Genomic DNA, 19154 nt, shown 5'->3' on the forward strand with positions numbered 1-19154 from the left:
CCGTACTCCCAGGATAGGATCCTCTTCATATTTTATTCCGCGAACAGACCCTGCAAGCTGTTACCATTGCTGGTCCAGATTGTGCAGAAATGCTTACGCAGGGCACTGCGCCTCACCCGGCACGTCCCACCGGATGCACCCGTTCTGCCTCTACTAGGTATGCCAACAGTGAGGAGACGAGTCTGGGCAATGGACCTCCCTGACTGGCTGGGGGCCAGTATATCCACATTGGGAGATTTGTATGGAGAGGGCGCGCTATGGCCATTCCTCTCTTTAACAGAAGAGGAAGGAGTCCCTCGGGCCAGTTCCTGACACATGTCGCCTGGACGGTCATGGTGCGCCGCTGGTGGGGTGACATTTCGCAGGAACCCCAACACATCTCTTAATACAATATGTGCAGGTGATAGGCACGGGCCAACATCTGGTGAAATGGTTCGCAGAGTCGATCCGGGACTTAACACCGCTACGTACCAAATGGGAAGCGGACCGTACTCAAACAAAGACTGGTCCACGGTTTTGGAAAGCCCCAGACTGATCCCTAGAAACACTCGCTTTAGACATATTCAATTTTATGTTGTCTGTAGGGCATACCTATCCTCAGGTAAGATTAAGTATTTTAATAGACTAGATGCATGCTGTGCTCGTTGCACACTAGTGACTGCGGATCTGTTACACATGCTCTGGTCTCGCTCTGCATTGCAATCTTATTGGGATGGGGTGATCCGTGCTTTGGCTGCTAGCACCGATAGGGAGTTGCCGGGGACATGGGAGGTATGCATAACAGGGATTTTTTCCAAGAAGCAAAAAACATAAAGACTCTTCTAGGTTTCTGGATCTATGTCTAGTTGTAGCCAAGCTGCTTATAACACACCCGTGGAAGGCGGAGGAACCCCCGCCGCTGAAAGCGTGGTTTCACTCCATGTTAAACTGGGTCAAGGCTGAGGTGGTCTCATTACTCAGAGAGGATACGTTGACTCTTCATGTTTCCTATCTCCACAGCATGGAATGGAGTGGTGTGCACGCTACAAGGAATGCTAACTCTGGTAGACCCACCCGACACTCCTACCACTATTTAGCATTGATTTCTGTATGTATTGTACCATGACCTGTCTCATGAGCTGAACACAATGGAGTGCCCCATTTACCCCAAACTGTTGTTTGTTGTTTACTGATTCCAGGTGTTTACATTATGCAAATGCACGATTGTATGAACAGCATTTTCTGCACTTATTTATGGTAAACTCCTCTTCTACCCACCTATGTGGGGATCCTGCTTTCCTTCCTTGCCCCTCCTTTTGTTTATGTTCTTGGGTTTCTGTTATCTAAAAGATAGTTTGATTGCTTGGCTAATTGAACTGACATGGCAGACTGAAGCCATACGAAATGTGCATATGCAACCAACGTGTGCACGTGCAATATGTTCATACTGCATTGCAACCAGGACAAGCTGTTATGTAGAAAGAGTTTACTTGTGCATGAAACCGGGGGTAGGATATCTGCTGTTACCGAGTTTGAACTGATGTCAGCTGGGCCGTCATGTCCCTGCAATGTTATGTTAGACACTCTATTTGTGGACTACTTACTGGTTCTATATGGAAATATTTATTTTGTTAACTGTACTATTCAATGTAAAAACTTAATAAACAGATCGAACAAAAACCAAATGAGTGAAAGAGAGCATGTATGTTGACTTATTGAGTTCCTAAACTAATCAGTGACTGAAGAGGCATGTTCAGCCATAAGCCAGACACCTGCCAATGCTTATTTCAAAAAATGTTTGGAGTTATTTCCTTGAATGTGTAGGGTGGGGAGTTGTAAGCTCATTTAAGGTATGTTCAGGAGGACTGCACGACTGAAGTTCTTAACTTTGATTTTAGTTGAGGCATATACAATGTAGGTATTCTGTAAACTGTCCATAGTATTTAAGTGTTTGAATTTTATTGACAGATTTGTTTTTAGACAGATTATTTTAAACCTGTTCAAAGATGTGTTATTGGGCCTAAACTTTGTCTTTGTTTATAATGTTCCTTATTCAATTTGACAATATTTTTTGTGTTCCAAACTTTCAACTTAGAAAGTGATGTTTATTTGTTTTTGCTAGATGTGAAGTGAACAGGAGGACCTTGTTCTCTTGTGTATTTTTACTTTAAATTGAGTAGTTATTTTTTTTAAGGTTCATTTTTAGGGTCCAGTTTGCACAAGTAGCATGCGCTAGCGGATGCACTCTAGCTTGTGGGACACTATTGTTTATGAAAAGGGCTTGGAGCCCATCCATTGCTAAACATTCACTGGCTTCTGTGTCACTCTTCTTTGCTGCTTCTTAATTAGACAGAGCAGGCAAGGCGCCACTACCTGTTTCTTTTCTGGCGCATAGACTAAACACACTGATTATTCCTAATTAGTGTCTACCTGCCGCTTGCTCTATGATTAAGGCACTTAAACATGTTTTTTTGCCTCTGTTGCTTTTTTCCTGTTCCACCCACCACTTCTCTGTGTTGCTGTCTCTTCCCCTCATCTCCCACCCCTCCCCTCTGCTAGTGCATGCACTCTCACTTGCGAGACACTATCTTTTACTAAAAGGGCATGGAGCCCAGCATTGCTGCTCGTGCTGTGATACAGGTACGAATTATATTTTATTTGTTTGCCCGTTTTGCTTCTTTCCACTCTCACCCACCAACTATCCGAGTTGTTGGCAACCCTCCCCATCGCTAGTGCATGTGCGCACACTTGCATGACACTATTTTTCAGAAAAAGGGCTTAGCGCCCTCCATTGCTTACCATTAGTTGGATTCAGCATCACTCTTCTTTGCGCCTCCTAATTGGACAGTGCAGGCCAAGTGTCACTTCCGGTTTCTTCTCTGGTGCATGGATCAAGCACAGATTGACTATTCTTAATTAGTGTCTCTCCACTGTTCGCACTGTGATTATGGTACTTTGTTTTTTACTTTTTTGCCTGTGTTGCTTCTTTCCCCTCCACTTCTCCGAGTTGCTGTCACACATCCACACACCCCTCAGTGCCATCCCTTTCCCCTATATTTTTAGGTTTCAGCTAGAAAATGCATACGCTGCTTGGCTAGACAGTGCATGGGCTGTCTCGAAGAGACATGTTGGGTTCTATCTGTGGGCTTACAAGCCACCCATCTCCTACCATTGGTAAACTTCAGCGTCGCTCTCCTATTCTTTGATGCCCTTCATCATGGCATGTGGGCATCATGCCCTCTTCTTGTGTTTGGCCCTCCCATAGCTCATACATCAAGTATATGTCTCCTTACACAGCTCCTGGTTTGCGGAGCTATTTTGTTCTTTGTTTTCAAGCGCTCCTTAGGAGTACTTGTGTTTTGAGGTCGTCTCCCTTGTACACATACGAACTTACTACTTGAATGCATGCGTGTGTACATAAACAAATGCATTTCTTAAAGCACGAACAGCACTTGTTTATATATATATTTTTTTTGCACGATCTGATGGTATTGGAGCACGTGCTCCATCTTCTGTCTTGCCATAGCATGAACACAAGATGATAGTATTAGGGTGCTTTCAATGCTCACAAGATATATTCCACAATGACGCATTCATTTTTGTGGCTGATCCTGCTTCAATTAAGGTATTTATTTTTTTAATCCTTCTTGTTGCTTCCTCATGCCCTCTCTCGTCATTGTTTGCCGATATCCCCATCTCTTCCTGCTTCCCAGCCTGACCCATCCCCCCCACTACCTTTCCCGTCACGGCTGTTTTTATCTTTTTTTTTTGTTGGATGATCCAATGGTATTGGAGAGCTCTTTCCATAGTCTCTGTTGTGCACACTGCATCGCATTTGGAGATGCAGAGCACGCAACGAAATTCATTTTATTTATTTATATGTTTACTTACCTGTTAAACTCCGTAATCCATACATTACTACCCCCTACCCTGCCCCTCCCCCTCCCCACATCACCGCCCGGCCGCGGCTGGCTGTGTAATGTTCTTGACGTGAAGCACTGCGCTGAACTGTACAGTAGTAAGCAGCGTGCGGGGCGTGGCGATGAAATGGAAAGTCTGCATATGCACTGAGCTATTGTATCTACTGGAGATTCAGTATCAAGTATTAGTATACTGCAGCACGTACTCCGTGGGTACGTACAATTATGTACCTGGTTTTCAAACACAGTACCAGCATTTACCAGGGATCCGTTACGGAGTTGTGATGTAATGTGTGGTGATGCAAGAACACAGTGCACTGAGGCTTGTAACGCGTGCACGCGGTCTTCGGCACACAAAATAGGTTTTTGTGTTGCTCCTTGTTTCCCGTGCCCGCAGCCCCCACCATAACACAAAGCACAGAGATGTTATTTACATAAAACTGTTTTATTTAAATTCTTAACAGTGGGCCACTGTCATTTTGCAAACAAAGGCAATAAATATGTTAGCATTCTTTTTACAAAAATAAACACGATAAAATCTCGGCAAGGTATATGAAAGTTTTTTGTTATATCGGTTCAGATACGATGACCAGTGCAGTTGAGAGACTTGGAAAAGGCTGTGCGTTGTTTAAACATTTAAAGCACAGGGACATGCTTTTGCAGCTTTTTTGTAAAACTTTGAAGGAAGCCAGAAACAAATGTGTGCGCTGAAACCTTAACATTCCCAAGGCAAAGCTCTCGAGCTCATCATGACTTTGTATATTTACAAATCCAAAAATAAACAAGAAGCACACAAGACATCAGCGGTTCTTTCATTTACTTGCTTCCCTGTGAAATGGATCCAACAAAGAAGAAGCCCGCAAGTGGTGCGCGCTTCCCACTGCGAGCCATGTGGTTTCAATTATCACGCCCGTGTCTGGGCGCGATAATTGAAACCACACGACGGCCGGTGCGCGTAATAGATGCCATGGGCGGAGCTATGTGCCCGCCTCAGGCCAAATGCGTGCAGTCTTTCATAAAAAGATGCAAGCAAAGGCCAATAGCGTGGCCCAAAAGGAATTGCACACGCAAGAGCGTGTGCAATTCCTAGGTCCATTTCCAAACCCCCTACAAAATGTCTCTCGCTGTTCGAGCACTGCACCGCACTGCACCGCTAGGCGCAAGACCTAAAAAGAGTTTTTCGTAATAATACATTGTGTGACACTAGAGAGCGGAAATAGAGTTGTGTTGCCTCTGCGCACAAATCTTTGGGCTACCTTCAGTGGAAATGCCTTAAATAGGCAGACACTAAATAGGCTTTAAGGTATTGGTAACATTATGTTGTGTTCATTCATGTTTTGATGTATGTATCATTTTGTGTATTATGTATAATTGTTTATTATCTTCAGTTGAAGATCAGTCCCATTTTGTATGTGTGCCCCATTTCAACTTGATTCATTTAGATTTGTAGGATTTTTGAACTACTTGTGAGGGTAATTGATTGTTCCCTACACTTTAATAAAAATTGCATATCTATTCCTCTGTATCATTGCTCCTTTATATATGATAGTGCTAACACCAGCCAATGGTATTGTCGTACACAGGGGGGAACATAAGTGATTTGCCCAGAATCACAAATTGCTCAGCCAACCCTGAGATTCTAACCTGGTTCCCCAGTACCCCTGTTGGCAGCTCTGGCTGTTACACCACATCATCGCTTCACTTCAAAGCTCCTCGACTGTTTCTCACTATCACTTCAACACTTGTTCAGCAAGACCCCCTCAACACCAAACAAGCACTGGCAAAGCCCATAGATCTTGGCAATGCCCAAGCTACTAGCCTTGTCAATGTGAATGTCTTTAGCCATGTTGTCTAGCAGCACATCTGCTTTACAGCATGGCTGAAAGTCACTGAAAAAAGCAATATGATGCGGCCAGGGCAGGCCACATCAAGGCGCTTTTTTGTGTTAGGAGGGCAAGGACAATAAACTCAACATCGTGGGCGAAGAGACTCTGCATCGGCTCAACATACTGTGATTCTGGGATTCCAGTGACTTTCAGCCATGCTGGACAGCAGATGTGCTGCTAGACAACATAGCTAAAAGACCTTTACATCGACAATAGTTTGGGCATTGCCGAGACCTATTCGCTTTGCTAATGCTTCTTATTGTTGCTTCCCCCGTTGTCATTGCCCCAACTCCCATCATTGTTGCTTGTCTTCTTTTTGAGGTTGCGTGCCTTCAGCTAAGGGCTTAGTGACCGTTCCTCTACTGCTTCTGAGCAGTGGTTCTCTTACTGTAAATGGCGGCGATGAAATTCAGCCTGCGGTGTGCCAGACTCTGAGGAAACTGCCCCCCCACCCCTAACCCCGGCAGAGTGAACGCGCAGAGATTGACGCAACCCAAGCTACCAGTGTGTTTAGCAGGCGGTGCAGGAAGCTTTAAGGAGTAAGATGTGTGTTTTGTCAACACAATGCACGTTTAATTGTGTATTAGTTCCTAGTGGGTGCATCGAGCACATACCTCTGGAACTGATAACTAAACGTATTCTTCATGTGAACACAAATTACGTTTTGATTTGCATCATGATTCAGACTGGAAAAGGATTAGTGCTGTGCTGGAGACTTTAATAGAGTCGCACGTGCAGTAGACAACGTGTGCTAATGTAACAAGTTGTTTTGTGTATTTCATCACTGTGTAGGTTGTAAACATTACGCACCAGTAATTCAAGTTCTACAGTGACGAGTTTAAAGTAACTGTTACATGACTGTAACAATGTACAGGGCTGGCAGGGGCAAAGAGCCTGCTGCATTGCTTCAGAGAACTTTAGAGCCAAAACTGCAGAAAAAACACAGAAAAGCTTTTTTCTCGTTTGCTTTTATTTTTTTGTTCCATCCACTATTAACCATCCAGTTAACTAATACCTGCCTCCCCGTTCTCTACCCCCCTTTGCAGTGACGGCCACTGCACAGCGAAAGTGAGGGTTTGGGGGGGGGGGGGGGGTGGGGGGGAAGCACACAACAGGGAATTGAGGGTAAAAATAATATATATATTTTTTAACTTACTTCTCTCTGCCCTGTCACCGATGGCCGCCTCGGTGCTTCATTCCTGGCAGTCTCTGGGAAGACACAGACTCCCCACTCGATCCAGACGCTGTTCTCATGATATCGGAGCAGCCTGGTCTGCCGCTCAGACACAGCCTGGGAGCCTGTGGATTTTCTCCAACCTGACTGTGAACACAGCTGGGTTGGAAAAATAGAAGTGCACATGTCAGTTTGGCCAGCCTAAGACGGTCGGCCAAACTTACATGCGTACTTCTAAGTTCCCACCATTCCTGCATGCCATGGCCCGGCCCGTCACGCACGCACCGTCAGCCAGAGCCCATCACAGAAGATAAAATGGTATTGGTTTACCATAGTTTTATTTTTCTGTGACAGGCTCTGACCAGTGGGGCTTTGCTTCCCCGCCATTACAGAGGACCCGCCACTGCCCCATTGTCCCCTCCTAGTCTCATCACTATCCGATATGCAAAACCAGCAGTTTGCCCGTGGGTGCGATCTGTTACCTTTACCAATGCTTGTTAGAATAAGGAACCACAGGGAGAGAGTTTGAGGCTGCAAAGTGTCTCTTTCCTTGGAGGGAATCGGATTGAACTTCCTAATGTGAAAAATATACATTTTTGTCTTCTGGAAAATGAAGCACCTCATCCCATCAGTGGTTCAGTGGTGTAACAAAAAATGATAATGCTCCCCCCCCCCCCCTTTCAGAGTGTGAAGAGTGGGCCCCCAGTCTCCCATATCCCACAGATATTTATTAGTATTGAGTTGGTTGGGGGATCCCTGAAAGATTAGGCCACCCCTGTGCTGCATGGGCCTGTATTGCACCACTGCATCACACATCCCCCCCCCCCCAATTGTCTGTAGCTGTATCTACATAACTATATTCTAACCGTATTTTCCTTGTTTCTGTCTTTTCTTTCTCACCTTCTCTCTAAAGCCAACCTTTTGTCTGGCTTTCTCTTTCTGTTTCCCCACTACTCTTTCTTTGTCAGTCCATGGGCTCTCACTCTTCCCTTCTTCCTTTAGTTCTCTTTCCTTGTCTTCTTTCCTTTGCTTTCTTTCGCTCTCTGGGTCCCACTCAGTGCTTTCACTCCCATATCTACACTCTTGTTTCTTCTTCCCTTCCCTATCTGCCCCTATCTCACATGTCATCCGCCCTTGTCCATCTCTCAAGTCCAGCCATGCTAATATTAAAAGAAGTGATTGGCGGGCTCCGGCCGTCCTGCTTCTATTTGAGATGTGTGATTTGTTTCCCTACAGGGCGGGAAGGAGTATCTAATGAGAGCGCACTTCTGCCTCCCCAGCGTGGAGAAGGAGGAACTCGAAGGGAAACCCCCCATTTCTGTGAAGTTTGAAATTCCTTATTTCACAGTCTCTGGTATTCAGGTGAGTAAGCTGATGCGAAAGGGTTAATATGACAGATACAAGAAGCTTTACAAGAACATGTCAGCAGTCAAGATTTACTGTTAAAGTAGACTCTAGGTGTGGCAGTGGAGTAGAGTGTGGTGTGGTGGCAACAAGTGTGACCTAGAGAAGGGACTGGCATATAGGCAAAGTGTAGTGTAGGAGAGAAAGGTGTGGTCTAGGAAAAGGGGCTTAAGAATGGAGTGTGTTATAGTATGTTATGTCGATGTATATAGCGAGCTTATCGCCTGTGAGGGTATCCAGGGGAATGAGCACGTGTGTAGGCGTATGGTCCCTGCAAAGTTATTCAAAGAGCCAGGTCGTCTGCTTCTTGCAGAACTAAAGAAGTGAAGAGGAGGCTCTAACATGTTGTGGGAGGTTGATCCATGTTCTACGTGCCATGTAGGAGAATAAGCGACCTCCTGCTCTGCTTTTGTGAAGGCAGGGGGTGCGTGCAAGTGAGTGAGGCTGAGCGTAGGTATCTAGCAGGCCGATGAAAGTGTATGCGTCTGTTCATTTGTGCTTCTCCGATGTTGTGCAAGTCTTTACATGTGTGCGTAAGGTGTTTGAATTGGCTGCATTTGTAGATGGGGAGCAGAGGAGCTTTCTGAGAAGGTGAGATGTGTGTGCTGCATGGGAGGTTGAGAATGAGTCTTGCAGTTGTGTTCTGGATGGTCTGAAGTTTGTGCAGGAGCTGCTTGGAGATTCTGTGTGAGATTGTGTTGCCATAAATTAGTCTGCTTGTGATGAGTGCTAATGTGAGGGATTTGTCTGATGGTCTGTGGCAGCCACTTGAAGATCTTTCGTAGCATATGTAGGATGTGGAAGCAGGCAGTCCTCACTGCGTTAACTTGTGCTGTCATGTTGAGCTTGTTATCCAGGATGATCCCCAGATCCTGGCGTGGTTAGTAGTTGTTGTCCTAGCTCTGTTGGCCACCAGGTGGCGTCCCATGGGGAAATCTTTTTAACTAAGACCAGTATTTCCATCGTGTTGGAGTTGAGCTTCAAGCAGTTGGTTCTTTAGCCATTCTACTACTATGGTCATGCAGATGGTGAAATTGGTTCTGGTGGTTGTCTTGCCCGTCACGGAGAAGATGAGTTGGGTGTTGTTGGCATAGGAGATGATGGTGATACCTTGGGATCAGATGTTCTTGGCGAACAGTGTCATGTATACGTTGAACACGGTCAGGCTGAGGGACGATTCTTGTGGGACTCTGCAATCAGGTTCTTGGTCTCCGTTGTGGAGGGTTGGCAGTCTGACTCCTTGTATTCTTCCTATGAGGAAGGAGCAGATCCAGTCGAGTGTGGGCCTTTGGATGCTGGTCCTCATGAGTCTTCTGATGAGTGTTGCGGGGCACTGTTGAATGCTGCAGAGAGGTGAGCAAGATGAGGACCGCGGTTTCTCCTCAGTTCAGGATGATCCGGATGTTGTCGATGGATGTGATGAGTGCTGTTTCTGCTGTGGTTTTTTTCTGAAAAGTGCTTGTGAATTGCTTATTGATGGCCTTCCTGATCACTTTGGCTCGGTCGGGGAGCAGAGAGATTGGTCCGGAGTTGCTCAGTTGCCTCTGGTCAGCTAACGGTTTCTTGGGGAGGATATCCACCATTTCATGCTTCCAGTCTTCTGGGAATGTGGCGAATGTGATAGAAGTGTTGATGATGTGGGTGTGGGCATTGCTAATCAGTGATACTCCAGAGTTGTAGACATAGGGGAAGCAAGGATCTGTTGGGGCCTCGAAGTGAATGGTCTGCATGATCGTCCCTGTATCTTCTCTGATGAAAGTTTTCTATATGGTCAGGTGGTCGTCTTGGTTGGTGAAGGGCAGATTGGCGATGAGATCGCTAGGGTCTGGCTGATGTACAAAGCTGCTCTAGATTTTTTTTTATTTTGCTGTGCAAGAAGTCTGATAGGTCGTCCTAGAGTTCTTGGGTGGGGTGATGCTGTTGACAGATGCCGAAAGGGTGGTGTCTTCCTTGGCAATAGAGATCTCCTTGCAGTGGTTGGAACTGCCTTCAATGCGTTCAGCTAGCGCTCTTTTCCAGATGGCTCTTAGTTGCTGTTGGTAGTGTCTGAGTGAAGCCTTGTAGATGATTCTATCAGTGGTTTCGTGGCTGGCTGTCCATTTACTTCCTAGCTGTTTGCAGTGTCATTCGGAGTCTCGGAAGTCCTCTGTTTGCCAGCTTGCCGGCTAGTTGGTTCTTCTTTGCTTGTTGGGTTTGATGGGACTGAGGGAGTTTGCACGGTTCTTGATCTAGTTGTTGAAGTTGATGTCCTTGTTGAGGTTGTGCTTGGAGTTAGGTTGATCAGAGCTGAGGGCTTTCATCAAATCTGCTTACGAGATTTTGCCCCAGCTGCAGCTGGATAGGCTGATGCTGGTGGGTGCATTTGCTTGTGATGTGTTGATTTGGAAGTGGATGATGGAGTGGTCGGTCCAAGTGAATGATGAAGTAGAGTTGCACTTAATGCTGTCAATGGTGGTAAAGATGGGGTATAGGTGTGTCCTGCGATGTGTGTTGGCTCTGTGACAAGCTGGGTTAGTCCCACGTTGTTCAGGCTTTCAAGGAGTGCTGTGAAGCAGGGGTCAGCACTGTCTTCTAGGTGGAAGTTGAGGCCGCAGAGGAGTATGAAGTCTCTGGAATTGATGGTGAGAGGGGTGATTAAGTCTACGAATAGGCTGGTGAAGGTAACTCAAAGTCCAGCTGGTCAGTAGATGAGGATTCTATTTAGGGTGAAGTTTTCAAGGATTTCCAGCTTGAAGTGCAGATGTTCCATAAAAGGGGTGGCATTCCCAGTTTATGATAAGCACTTGATGGAGTTTTTGTAGATGACTGCGAGTCCTCCTCCTGGCTTGTGAAAGCGATCCTGTCATGCGATCTTGTAGCCCCCTGGTATTGCTGCGGCAATGTTGGGTGCTGATGTGGAGTTGAGCCAGGTTTCTGTTCGGCAGAGGAGGTCTGAAGCTTCGCTGCTCAGAAGGTCCCAGATCTGTTACTTGTTTGCTGAGAGATCGTGTGTTGAGTGGCATGCATGCATGTGAGTGAGTGTTTGGGTACGGGTTTTCTCTAGCGTGTAGTATTAGGTGGGTGTGTTTATGGTATTGCTGGAGCTTGCATGGGATGTATGGGTAGGCTGCTGCAGAGGACGGGTAAGTGAACACAGGTGAAGGTCCCTAGTGAGCGTGGCTGGCAGCAGTGGGAGGAGAGGCGTCCTGGGTCGAGCAAATGAAGGAGTGCTGCAGAGTATTGTTGTGGGGCAATCAGACCAGGGTTTGTGGCGCTGGACACCGTCCAGGTACCGGACGTGCTTGCCTTAGGACAGGCGTACTTAAAAGGAATGGGCAAATTGTTGATACCTTGACTCTGTTCCAGGTGCGGTACATGAAGATCATTGAAAAGAGCGGGTACCAAGCCTTGCCCTGGGTGCGATACATAACGCAGAGTGGAGGTGAGTCTGAGTGACACATTGAGGGAAAGGGCAAAAACTCCTAGTGACCAGAGAGACCAGGGTGGGTAGGGCCAGGGTGGACTGGATAATGAGGAATAGACCGATTTCCGTGCAGCACTGTGTGCTCAAATTTACAGAGCTTTACGCAACAAAGTAAGGGACGTAGCTACAAATAGTGCAGGAGGTGCAGTGGCACCGAAGTGTCCACTGCCCTAAAACTATAGCTGCATGTACTTTCAAACTGGGGGTACGCGGTCCATGTCCTACCTGATATTAAGGCCCAGGACCGGGGGTCAGCCCATTATCAACAATCATCCTGGCAGTGGCTCTGGAAGTAGGGGAGCGGAAGGTGCTAGGGAACCCCCATTAATCATGAAATAGTTTAGATTGAGAATGAACAATAAAGGGCCCCTGCCAGTGCTTTTCTTCTGGCTGCATTTCTTGTGTTTTCAAAAACAGACTGTCACATATCTATTATACTGTTAGCAAGGTGACATTATTGGCCAACTTCCATATTAAAAAAAATTAAATTGTTCCAGCACCGCTGCATCCTGGATCCAAAGGTGGCCATCTGTTATCCAATCTGATGTCGCCCAATAAAAAGGAACATTGAGAAAAAAAATCCCTGCCTCTCCATTTCCCAGAGGACAGAAAGGTGTATTGAAAAAAAGAATGCTACCTCTGGGGACCAGTGGCGCCATGATGTCAATAATTTCTCTATTTAAATGCCAATCTGCTTTTTAGGCTCGCAAATGACCTGTACAGGCACTAAGCAAACATTCCATTGCATCCCGAATACCTGCACTTCCAATTTATCAAACGGTTGTTACTAGTGCCTTCCTTTAACAGAGTGACATCTAGAAGCAATCACATCTCGAAGGCATGAAAACAGACTCTGGCTTCTTGCTGTCTCTGTCGCCTGGGCCTGGCTTTGTGCATCCATTTCTGCATTATTATTATTTTTTGCAAAACAAAGAACAAGAAATGGCAAAGCAAATAGGTCTCACCGTAGAAACCTATTTGCTTTGTCAATGGTTTTAAGTCCTGCTGTACAGCATCCCCAATTCTGTGCTGCAAGGCTAAATGATCAAAAAAGCCCATGTGTCATTTTGATTGCCCATGCTTTAAAAAAAATGTAATTGGCTGATCCAAGTGCGCGAACACTTCTTTTTTTAAGCAGTGCAGTAGAGCAACATGGAGGGTGCAGGTGTGGTGGACATGGTGAACGTGGATGGGGCATGGGTGGGAGGGACGTAATGTGGGAGAAAGATGTAACAGGTGATCTAAGTAGGGAATGGATGGGGGAAGCAAAGCAACATGGGCAGATGGAAGGAATACGGAAGGCAGGGTTGGGAGGCTGAGCAGTAGGCAAGAGGGCAGCCTGGAGTGAACGGGGGATAATCATACAGTCGAGAAAGCAACAGGGGCAGGACACTACATTAAGTGCAACCTAGAGGGGGTGGGGAGAAGCTCACAAGCGACAGAGAGCAGCACGAAGTGCAGGGGAAGAGAAGTACACAAGGGAGACGGCTGAAAAACACATTCCCTCTTGTGGAATGCTTAACCAAAAAAAAAGTAGTTTTTGCAAAGCAAGCAGTGATAGCATAGAAGCCAGCCAATTAAAAGAGATGGTTAAGAGGTTATGCTCCATGTGAGCGACAAACACAAAAAAGACAAGCTTAGACAAGAACAAGATGCAGGCAAATGAGTGACAACGAAACCCAACCAATGGCAAACAATTGACAGGCTCTAAGCCTCCATAGATCTTTGTAAGGCCACAATAAGTCTTGCAACACACAGCAAAAGCACGGTCTAGTAAGCAAGACCTAAAAACTATCTATACAAAAAAGAGACCACAAATACAGTTGAGTATGGAACAGCAATTAGCATGAATCAAAACTTATAGGTCCTCATCAATGTGGTAGATTATTGTTTTAATAATCCTTGCAGTAGAAGTCGGTGGGAGACCACTCTGTTGTAGTCGTTCTCTCCCTCTATACCTCTATCCCTCTCTCTCTCTCCTTCTCTCCCCCTCTCCCTCTCTCCCTCCTCCCTGCTTCCCCTCCTCCTCTTCCCTCCTCTTCCCTCCTCTTCCCTCCTCCCGCCTCCTCCCTCCTCCTCCCTCCTCCCTCCTCCCTCCTCCCTCCTCCCTCCTCCTCCTCCCTCCTCCTCCTCCCTATCCCCCCTCCCTTCTCCTCCCTCCCTCCCCCCATGAAGCCTTTGTGAAGTGAAACCTGTTGGCCGTTCTTTTGGTGAATGGCATCTTCTATACTGTAGCACACTGAGTGCTGTTGGTGGGTCACTGAACGATGTTGTGGCTAACCCAAACTCTCTTGGTTCTTCTTCTAGATTACCAGCTACGAACAAACTAATGTGGCTCAGTCTCGAGCCAGGGGGGCGACTTGTCTTCTACAGCGTGGATTTTACAAACGAACTGTCAACCCAGAGAAATCTTTGTATATGATGCACATTTCTAAGAGCTTGTTGTTATTTTTCTACAGGATATTGGTGTCATCCCAGGCCTATTCCCAGGATGTGCATCTTTGTGTGTTGGGTAGATACTTTGATTATAGGAATTCTGTACCACACACACAGTTAGTTTTTGGGTGATCCAGCGCTCAAACAGTACAGGTAATGCAGCGGTTTGCCCTTTTCACATATGAACCAAATTTGCATTGCGCAAACAGACAACAGGTTTCATAGGCCCACTTTCTCCACCAAGTTGTTCAGTCTTTGAGGTCTTTGCTTCTTGACTGTCAAACCTCTAAGTAGCCTTCCATTCTGGACACATTTCATGGGCTAAATGTTATGAGAAGCCTGCCTGGAAGAGTTGCAGAGGATAGCAACAGAAAAGCACTCTGTGTTGTGTTTAGGACAGGGTGTGAGTTTTTGGATTTAGTCTCGTCTTTGGCATGTCCCCTTTGTGTGATGTGGTACTTCAACCTCCTACACAAGAGGGAAAGATTGTTTTTTATAAGTAGTTTTGTACCTGCATTTGAGGGTGCTTGAAGGGTTGCCCGGGGGGCAAGGTGCATTCTTGAGGGGTGCTTCAGCCTGATCCCAGACTCTCTTGATGTGGGAGACGGAGCCTGTGCCAGTTGGTACTCATGGGAGTGGAGACCAAACTCCTAGGTGCTCAGAGCTTGCCGCTACCCGTGGCACTATTCGCGTCCACCTCCTTATAGTCTCATTTTATTAAACCTGGACCTAGATCCCTCACATGGTAGGGCCTGGCAGCAATCTACTAACCTTCTCCTGTCTCTTTTCATGTCTTTGCTATTTTTAACGACAAGAAACTCCCCGGTGGGCAGTCCTGGGCATTAGCGTGGATCTTCACACAATCTGAGATGAATCATTCGTTATTTTTTATGTTTTAGTATATGTTACTGAATTTCAGTGCAGTGTGTGAGCTGCTGTGCAGCATGTCGGTTGTAAATGAGCAATAGGGAGGCCTGAAATAATACAGATTTTCAGGAGAATTACGGGCTATAAAAATTATTATTGTTTAAATTCAGATGGTAAAGTTATTCTAGATATAAACCTGGCCTTTCCTAATAATATACTTTAGGCACTCGTTTTGTAAATGCCCTGCTCCTTATTTTATCCACACCATAACTGCATGGGGTGCGCGTCATACTTGTCTGACAGCCAGTAGACTCTTGCGCCAGCTAGATCGCCTCTACCTTGACTGTCTTGCTCCACCATTGCCAGCAAAGACTGCTGGTAGAATCGGTCAGTCTGATTGGTCGTAGGTCCAGCTTCTTCCATACACTCTTGTTGACGGACATCTGCGCTATGGGACACTTCTCAGCAGCTAGATGAACCAGCCTGTTGGGGGGGGGATCCTAAAGTTGGAAAAATACCAGCCTAGCTCTAGTCATGTTCATTACCTCGTGAATACTCCTTTCCTCTTGTCAGGTGTTCAAAAGGAATGCCTGTAAATATATATATTCCATACTTGAAAAAACCTGTCCGTTTGTGATTCAGGGAGAGAAGCTGTTGGATCAAACAAGCAGAGTCCAGCCAAGCTTTGCAGGGTGTAATGCATTTTCTCCTACATACCCCATCTCAATTTGATTCCTCCCCCTGCCCCATTAGTGTATTTTATTAACTTATACACTCTCCCATTGGCTGACTTTCTCACCAATAATAGAGACCATGGTCTCTCAGCATTTGGTAGCGTTCTAATTTTTAAGAAGCCGACTGCGCCCTTAATGCCGTTGCCCATTCTACAAAATCAACGGTGAAAACAGTGGAAGCCCACTGTACTGAACATCGGAACGTTCTATAAGTGCGGGTGTTAGTCACCTTTTTTCCACAAATCAACCCAAGGCTTAAACCTTTTTTAAAAGAGTTACAAACTAGAGCGTACTTTATTAAAAGCAGACGCAGAAACGGACTAGAATTCTTGCCAGTAGTCATTATTACATGCAAAACCTAAACCTAGGGGAAACGTGAGAAACTCTTATCAGTAGTTACTGATTTGTCCATGCAAACTGAGCCGTAGTGCTAACTCCCAGCCCCCTATTGTCACCAGCAGGACCACTCTGGATGGAGATTATCCCCAGAACAGAGCCATCTGTGGTTTTTCTTCATGATGGTTTCTGGAGTTGTGAATGTTTCTAGTTGACCGAGTTTTAGCTTCTTCTGTCTTCCTACATTGCATGTTTCCAGATGCTCTAAGCCAGTCTGTCCCTTGTGAACTGAAATACTGACCTCATTAAGTTCCACTTTTATGAAAACCATATAGAGCGTGCTATTCAGCTCACATTTATGGACACAAATAAAGAATGAACTGTCCTCCTGGCGAGAGATGCCAGTTTTCAGTGCTGTCTGCTAGCTAATAACCACATAAGGTAGGGCATTTGTTTTAACAATGGCGTGGTGCTTTGCTTGCTTGCCACAAGAGGGCAATAATGAGCCCTGATCCTCTTCCTTGGGCCCACTGTGAATTTAAATTGAGCCCTGGTGCTTTCAGATATCATATCTGCTCATATTAAAACCTCTTGGTTCCCACACACGGATACAACTGTACTTAAACCTACAAAAGGCACGCATGGCAGTGAGGCACTGTCTGCAGAGATTTGGTTTCCCTGTCATCTGTTTTTCTTATCCTGGATGAAACATTAGCCTCTCCGCATTCAATTTACTTCACAAAAAAAGGCACTTCTTCCATTGAACAGAAAGTAAAGGGTAACCAAAGTGTATACCTCAAAAACCCTTGTGGGAAAATGTGACGTAAGTGTAACCCTCTTCCTAAGGGCAGTTGGGGTATAACCGAGCATCCGTCCATTATTTTGAATTTGTCCTTCTGTAGGTCATTGCTGTTCCTCTCTTGGCCGGAATCAATTCTAAATGAATAAAGTTTACTAACAGTTCCTCTGTCTGCCTTCCTGTTGGTCCTTTCTGTCATCTAGAAATACATATTAAAGCCCACTGGTAATATTGCAAGGGGGCATATTCGATCCCTGTAAAAGCCAGACTATTATATTAAAAAAAAGAAGAAATGCATAATTGACAAATATAGCTCACGAAGGAAAAGATGCTGCATCGGCTTGAAATCTAAGAGAGCTGTAACATTCCCTTAAATATGTTGTAAGGCAGTGTGTGTTATATATGCTTTTTTTAGGAATGTAATCTCTATTAATGTATTTCATTCCTCAAGTCTTTTTTAATGTAAACAATTGTCAGATTCTTAGACCCTTCTCGCAACGGAAACGTCTTTTTTAATATTAATAAAAATCTTGTTTCTTACTATTAATATTTGCTCTTCCACTAGATCTCTGCATTCTATCGGTCTTTTAAGTGTATTGCATGTATTTTTCTTATGTAACCTGTTCTGCATTCCCGAACTTCCCAGACTACTGAAATGGAAGCGACATCAGACCAGGCAGGAAAGTTTAGTCTGACAATCCATTACAGTAGCAGAAGGTGCGAAGTACTCGGTTTCTTGTTGATGGAAAATAGCACCTTATTGCTTTGGAATTTTGATGCTCTAACTCATGTGCAGACTGCACTTCCTGCCCGCCTCTCAGGCACTTCACAAAATGGAGGACAGCCTATTTAATAAAAATACTTTAAAGAATATGAGCGAGAGAGATTGAAACGTGTTTTGATTATTAAATCATTCAGAATGTAAAACATTAATTGTAAGCTGCAAATTATTTTGGAGAAAGAAAAGTGTAATTACTGAAATTTTTTCCACCCTTTAGGCCAAATAATGCCTGCAGGAAAAGCATATATTGAGGTACATCAATAAAAAAATTAGAAGTAGTTAGTGCTGAACTATCTAGGAAATATTTTAGCATCCTCGATATATAATGCAAACAGACCTGCGCCCATACTAACCAGTTCGATAACGTTTAGCTGTTTTATTTGGCCCGTTTTTGAAGATGGTGGGATGGATGGCTTACTTAGTGTTCATTTTTTGTACTCTAGAGGGCTAAATATTATCTAAATCAGAAAATAATTTCTATTTCATTTTTATCTAAATTGTTTTAATGAAAAGGTGTTGGGTTGTACAAACGGTTACCCTAGCGAGATGTCTATCATACATAATCATTTTGTAGGAATTTGGTAGCCCAGTAAACATTATGGCAGATACCATAACTTTATATTTTATTAGTGTGGAAACACCAATCTTTGGGTACTCTGAGAACTGAATTCCACTTCTGATCAGTCTATTGCATTTCTTCTTTATGAAGGGGTTTTGGGAATTTTGTTTGTAAAATGCAAAAATGTCAGAATGTACAGGAAGTCATGCTGAACCCATGTGTTGTTTAATAGTAAATAATACTGATTTAGTACATTATTGCAACATGTAAAAATTCAGACTTTTCCATCTGAATTGCATAAAGCCTCAGGATGAAAACTGCCTTCATAGGAAGGAGGGCTCCAGTAGGATCATCATCATCTTGTCAGCTGACAACTTTGTGAATTATACCACCTGACTCCCTCGGGCCCATGGATGGATATGGGGACCCAAGGACATGAAGGTAGCATCCCAAAACTCACATCATCACTCATGCTTTGTTTATTAGATCTATATATTATTATTATTGTTGATAAATTAAATAAGCACCGGTTTGTGTAGTCTTAAGTTATTTCCTGAAAATGCAGTTATCTGGCTGGTGTGTGGAAAGCGAGACTGTTCTGATATTCTGGTCCTACGTTGTGGGCAGGACTGGTTGTGGGGAGGACTGGTTGTGGGGAGCCTTGTATGTGTGTGTGAGAAGCTTGAAGGTGATTCTCTTGTTGATTGGGAGCCAGTGGAGTTCTCGGAGGTGTTCCCATGTGGCTGCGGTGGGGGATGTTGAGGACTAATCTGGCTGTGGCGTTTTGGACTGTCTGTAGTTTTCTGAGCTGTTTCT

General features: G+C 45.0%; 1 protein-coding gene across 1 annotated transcript in view; it reads left to right on the forward strand.

The window, feature by feature from the left end:
- The window catches only part of AP1M2 (adaptor related protein complex 1 subunit mu 2), a 98060-nt gene extending 79194 nt beyond the window's left edge, over window positions 1–18866 (forward strand). Inside the window, exons 10-12 of the mRNA XM_078685296.1 lie at window positions 8196–8321; window positions 11709–11784; window positions 14134–18866. Coding sequence (XP_078541422.1) covers window positions 8196–8321; window positions 11709–11784; window positions 14134–14156 — 225 coding nt within the window. The 3' untranslated portion in view covers window positions 14157–18866. The remainder of the gene's footprint in view (window positions 1–8195; window positions 8322–11708; window positions 11785–14133) is intronic.
- Window positions 18867–19154: the final 288 nt, after the last annotated feature.

This window comes from Lissotriton helveticus, chromosome 1_1 (genome assembly GCF_964261635.1).
Source record: "Lissotriton helveticus chromosome 1_1, aLisHel1.1, whole genome shotgun sequence".
Lineage (NCBI taxonomy): Eukaryota > Metazoa > Chordata > Amphibia > Caudata > Salamandridae > Lissotriton > Lissotriton helveticus.